We start from the raw sequence: 6,124 nt of genomic DNA, 5'->3' as shown, positions 1-6,124 counted from the left end.
CAAATATTCGATGCACCCAGCCTCCTGGAGCAGACAGACTTAACACCAACCATCTCATGCTTATACAAGTCTTCCATCACTCAACACCCATTAGTCTGACTCAGCATTTGTAGCCTAGAGCAGGTCTGCTACTCAATGCTGGCACATGGGGTCAGGCTGCATCAAGGTCAGACGTCACGTTTGGACCATATCCCTCCAGAAGGAAGGGCTTGTGCATAGTCGTCTCTCATGCCGGCAGCATCGCACCAAAATCTGGGCACTCTACCATGTATTAAAACCTCCTCCGACTCACCCGCTCCCTGTGTGAGCCCCATCACAGAAGCTGCTGCACAGGCTGGGAGAACTCACCTTTCGGGCCTCCTTGAGACGTTTCTGGAGGTCATTCTGCTGCTCCTGCATCTTGCTCTTCCATTCCTGCACCTGCTCCAGCTGGATCTTGTACTTCTCCAGCTCCTTCAGCTTGGCTTTGTCTTCATTCCGCTTTATCTTCAGAGTCTCAAGCTTCTCCTCCAGGTCCCTCACCTGGCCACGCAGGTTCTCCTCCTCCTGCAGTGCCAGGGAAAAGCAGGCAATTACTCCCAGGGCAGAGACCATGCCATGGCTCCACCCCCACCACCTTCCATGCAACACAAAGGCCACAGACTTTTCAAGTCCAACCCAAGCACCGAAAGGCAGAAGAACCTTTTTCAGTGGCAGCATCACTACAGGCCTCCTGGAACAATCAAGTTCCCTGTGCTCTTGCACTTCCAGAGTCAGTCTCACTTGGACTCGGCACTGATTTGCATTTCACAGACACTGGGCACGGGACAATTTTTGACATGCTGAGATATGTCTTGGTTTTCAGGTGCTGAGCACCTGCATGTCCCACCAACTTCACTGGGATCTCTGGACCCATCTGAAAAATCAAGCCAGCAGAGTACCAGACCCAAACCTTCTGCTATCCCTTCCCCGGCCCCATGGGCAGGGTAAAGACACATGCAAGGAAAGAAAAGGTTTCCACAAGCAGGTTTGGGGTTTCTGAACCTGGAGCCACAATGACACAACCTATGTGACCTTAAACTGAGGCAGCAGCAAGTGTTTTAAGGTTTGTGTGTAAACCACAAGCACGGTGCACTAGGGACTGGAAAGGTGTTTGTTTATACTACGAGGGTTGTGTCAGCAAGACTCTGGGCACCACCATCTCCCTGGTTTCCCTGGGGCAGGTTCAGGTTTGACATCTTGTTTTGCATCAGGGGTGACTGTGTAGTTTTGCTAAGAGATTGGACACAGGGTTTGTCTGTGCTGGTTTGGACACAGCTGATCCTGCCTCAGACAGGGGTTAGACTAGGTATGACCCTGCAGGTCCCTTCCAGCCCTGCTTCTCTACAATTCTACGATTCTGTGGTCTGGACAGGGCTGATCCTGCTTCGAGCAGGGGCTGGATCAGATGTGATCTCTGGAGGTCCCTTCCAGTCCCACATCTCTATGATTCTATGATACAAGGTTTACCTCACTCTGCGTCACCTTCTTTTCACTGCTCTCCCTCACCAACTGCTTTCATGCAATGGGCTAAACTTCTGTCTCAAAGGTGGTTACAGCAAACAGGTCTGCACACCTGGCTGGGGACATCCGGCATGTAGCCCTCCAAAGAGTTTCAGACTCACAAGAGAATGGCTGGCTCTGGATAACACTGCTGTAAGGGAAGGGCTGACAACAACTCTGCATACTCAGAGTTCTTCAACCAGGCCAGGATAGAGCAGGACATAGTTGAGAGCCATGAAGTGGTCTCCTCTCTGAACCACAACTCAGCCAGACTGTAATGCCTTCCCCGAGATGGCTCTACCAGGGAAGCAATTCAGGCCTTTCATGGGGCAGGTTCCCTGCAACTCCCGCAGCTCTGCTAGTACAGAAGTGGCCAGAAGCTGCACTTGGGCTGTGCTATTTGGTTGCTAATGTAGCTCTCTATGGTTTCAGTCCACCTATTCTGAAGCTTCTTGTGCTCCACAGGGAATGAAGAACAGCGAGTGAACCTGCCTAGGGCATGCAAGGGGCTACCACTGAGCTGCACATCAGCTGGAGAGCTGCCTGCTCAGGAGGGGAGATATCGCTCAAGCAGCATAACCCAGTGAGGCACCAGATGGTCGTGCATGGGACTGCACTATGGGGGGAGTCACAGATCCAGGCCCAACCCCCAGCACTGCGGGCACCAAGCTGACAAGGATGTTCTGCCACACACTCGATTGTCAAGATACTGGTCAGCAGGCTGGGGAAGCTGCCACCCACTAGGCACAGGCAGAGGCACTGGGGAGCTGCAGAGAAGGTCATGGAGGAAGGCTGTCTGGTGCTGAACCCCTGCGACAGGGCTGGCGGACAGCTGGCTCAGGCTAGTAGAGCTCTGTACCTTGCCCCCAATCCCCAACCCAAATCTGTGGCCTAACGACTGGTTCTGCCTATAAGTAAGCATCTCCATGAGACGCACAACAAGGGACAGGGATGGGTGCTACGAAGGCCACTAACAAGATGCTACAACTCAATTGTTTTTTTTAAATGTAGCAGGCATCTGAGCCCCACTACTGTCAACAGGATTTCAGCACTGTTGTCATCTCTAGAAAGCTGCTCTACAAGCTGTCAAACAGCCACGCAAACTGACTGGACATCTCCAGCTCGCTCAGCTCCTGAGCTGGAGATGTTGGTAGCCAGCCAGCAAATGAACAGTTTGCAGGCTCGCCTGGTTTAAGCAGGCAGCATCCCTTCAAGGTGAGGCAGAACTATGTCTGCAAACAGACAGCACCTTTGTGCTATCGTGAACCCAAGTGAATGAATGGCTTAGCCCTTTGTTGCACCACAGATGCCCAAACTGATGAGCGCCATGATTCCCAGTCGTAGTTCACACTGCCTTTTTGCAGCCAAGGTTTGTTTGCTTGTGGCAGGAAAGCATGGGCAGCCCAGAGCCGTTCATGCTCTCCAGCTGCCTCAGGCAGGCACTCCCAGGGGCTCCAGGGTCCCACTCCTGCTAGCAATGGGAATCTCCTTGCAGGGAATACCTGTGACACACAAATCATGCTGCCATGCCCTGAGTCACAGCATGGCACTCATGGCCACTGTCCCAAAGGATCAGGCCCCCAAAGCCCTGGCTTTGCAGACACCAGTGAAGTGGATCAGCAGTGCCAAGGTACATCCTGGCATAGTTGATCTTGCGTCAAATGCAATGTCTGCTTAGACCCCAAATTAGAAATTAAAATGCCTTTTCCTTCCCCAAACCTGTGCTTCTTCCAGCTCCTCATTTCACCCACTGGTTCAATCTTTTCTCATTTATTGCACTATCAGTGCCTTGCTCTCGTGCCCTAGATCTTACACAAGCTCCACTTTCAGCTAATTAAGGTTGCACAAGAGGGGAGTAACGAGAAACTATTTTAAAGAACAAAAACGGACTAGACGTGTCAGGACAATTACCAACGAGACCAAGCACCGAGATGGAAAGACCCTGAGAAGCTCCAGCTGTCCTCTGCTGCCAGGCAGGGCCGTTCCTGCTGAACACTCCCTAACAGGCTGTCCAGTCAGCTTTTTAAAGACTAGGCAAGTGGCATTTCAAAATCTTTCCCTTAGGATCAGTTCCAAAGCCTTGTGCCACCCAACACACAGTACACTGGTCTATTCTACAGCTCCACATCACCCAAAGGTCAAGAGGCTGCTCTCAATGCTGAAGCACAAAAACTGTGGTTGGACACGGGATTAGTCTGGGCTGCTTCAGACAGGGTTGATCCTGCCTTGGGCAGGGGCTTGACTGGATGTGACCTCTGCAGGTCCCTTTCAACCCCAGAGCTCTAGGACTCCATGAAGTACCTCCCCTGCCGGCTTACCTCTTCACAGCCAACTCCACCCCCTCACCTGGCGTAGCTATGAAGCTTGCCCAGTCTTGCCAGAACAGTGCACTGCAAAGCCTTACCTTTGTCGGGGATGGGATTGGGGGTGGTGCCACCGGAGAGGTCAGGGAAGGCGTCGGGATGACTGGGGCCACCAAGGGCGTCTGGGCAGGCGTGCTGGGTTCACTGCTACTCATCTCGCCCCCGGAAGCCGAGGCCGAGCCCGAAGGCCCCGGTGTCCCACTGGAGGCTGCGGAGCTGGTGGTCCGGGTAGGCTGCAAAACACCATGGCCAAGGAGAAAGTCAGAAGAGCCTCTGGTGCAGAATTTCACATGCTTGCCACTGTCTGCTCCTGCCTTCCCGCAGCTCTGCACTGTGTTTGTTCTGGTACGCTGCCTCCTGCTGATCTGTAGGAGAATCCCTTACTGGGATGCAACACCAGTGCTGTCCAGCATGGGTCAAAACCAGGGAGTAAGCCCCGTGGCCAGTCCTTCTAAAAGAACTTGCAGGAGTTCCTCACCATCAGTAGGAACAAGCCAGTGCCGTGCTGTATCTTACGGACTGCACATGCTCACCCTGGAGACTGGATGCTACCATGAGCCCAGCCCAAGACAAACACGAGGTGCTTCTGGGAAGGGCCTTGCCAGGGCTGCCGTGACCATGGGACAGGAAGGTTTTGCTTCCTCAGAGTGCGGGTATGGTGGGGAAAGACACTGTAAAACCCAGCAGCTCCATGCCCACGTACTGTTGAGCTCTCCCTGATCTGTACACCAAAGGCTAAGCATGCACATAGGAGAAACGTGGATGCCAGTGTGAGACTATAGCAAACCTCCTCCATTGGTGGTCTAGTCCTGTGGAAAATACCCCTGAAAACAAATGGGGGCAAAACCCTCCCAGCCAAAATCAGCCCAGCTTCAATTTCTCCTGTCTGCTCCCAGCCCAGGGCAGCCTCATGCTACATGCCAACAAGCTGCTGCTTGCACCTTGCTGCTAGCTGGCAAGGCCTGCTGCCCAAAGACGGTCACACTGTCCATTCCACACCCCACGGCATTTGTGCTGCTGTGCAAACCCAGTACAGAGGACACCAGGACATGAGAACATCTGGCCGCTCCCCAACTCCCTCCAGCAGAGAGAGGCCAAGTCATTTTTGCCTCGTGCTTCACTGAAAGAATTAGCTATGCTGTGATTACAGAAAGGACCTTAGCCCCTTGGAAGAAGCTCACGCCAGAAGGAACCAGCTCAGCTCACAGGACATCTGCTGGGAAAAGCAGCCAGGTCTGACCGCTCACATAGGTTCCTAGCCGTGTTACAGGACCTCCATTTAACCCAGGAGGTGCACAGCCCCACCAGGGGAAATGCCTTGTTGGACCTGGTCCTGGCCATGGGTGACGACCTAGTGAGGGGACTGCGGGTGCTCAACCACCTGGGCAATAGCGATCATCGCCTGCTGGGATTCACCATCCAGAGCAAGGTGTCTAGGGACTGCAGCAAGGCAGCAGCCCTGGACTTCAGGAGGGCAGATTTCAATGAGGTAAGAAGACTAGTCAGGGAGGCACTGAGGTTCCGGAGGGGAGGGGAGTTGGGAATACAAGAAGAGTGGTCATTCTTTAAGGAGACAATCCTCCAAGCCCAAAGTGTGACAATCCCCACGTGGACGAAAGGGGGCAAGAGTGCTCAAAAGCCCCTATGGATCACCAAAAGCATCCACGAATGCCTCGAAGCCAAAAAGGAGGCGTACACCCAATGGAAGGGAGGGGCCATCACCAAGGAGGATTATACCTCCTTGGCTCAAGATTGCAGGGGGGCTGTTAGGAAGGCTAAGGCGGACAGAGAACTGGGACTAGCGACCCGGATCAAAGATAACAGGAAGTCCTTTTTTAAATCCATACGGGGTAAAAAGAAAGTACCAAGTAATGTGGGGCCTCTGCAAGACATGCTTGGTAATCTGGTGGTAGCACCAGGCAACAAAGCTAATCTCTTTAACAGTTTCTTTTCTTCCATTTTTCTGAGCAGGGACAGGGACATCCCCCCTAATGGGATCCCGGACGGACCCAGGGGAAGCGCAGACAGGCCCAGGGTCAGTGAGGATCTAGTCAGGGAACTTCTGGTGGGACTGGATGTGTTCAAATCAGCAGGTCCTGATGATCTCCACCCCAGAGTGCTGAGGGAATTAGCATAAGTCATTGCGGGACCCCTGACAGCTTTACGAGCACTAGTGGTGCTCTGGTGTGGTGCCTGACGACTGGAAAAGGGCCAACGTGGTTCCCATCTTCAAAAAAGGG

The 6,124-nt window shown here is 53.2% G+C and overlaps 1 protein-coding gene across 1 annotated transcript in view; it reads right to left on the bottom strand.

Moving 5' to 3' along the window:
- Positions 1 to 4,123, bottom strand: part of DCTN1 (dynactin subunit 1) — a 38,495-nt gene extending 34,372 nt beyond the window's left edge. The window contains exons 1-2 of the mRNA XM_019528062.1: positions 3,926 to 4,123; positions 349 to 546 (exon numbers count right to left, since the gene is read on the bottom strand). Of these exons, the coding sequence (XP_019383607.1) occupies positions 349 to 546; positions 3,926 to 4,039 (312 nt within the window). The 5' untranslated portion in view covers positions 4,040 to 4,123. The remainder of the gene's footprint in view (positions 1 to 348; positions 547 to 3,925) is intronic.
- Positions 4,124 to 6,124: the final 2,001 nt, after the last annotated feature.

This window comes from Gavialis gangeticus, unplaced genomic scaffold (assembly GCF_001723915.1).
Source record: "Gavialis gangeticus isolate Ggan-Ray unplaced genomic scaffold, GavGan_comp1, whole genome shotgun sequence".
NCBI classification, from domain to species: domain Eukaryota; kingdom Metazoa; phylum Chordata; order Crocodylia; family Gavialidae; genus Gavialis; species Gavialis gangeticus.
The sequence above is the reverse complement of the archived record's forward strand: the minus strand, read 5'-3'. Positions and strand labels throughout refer to the sequence as shown.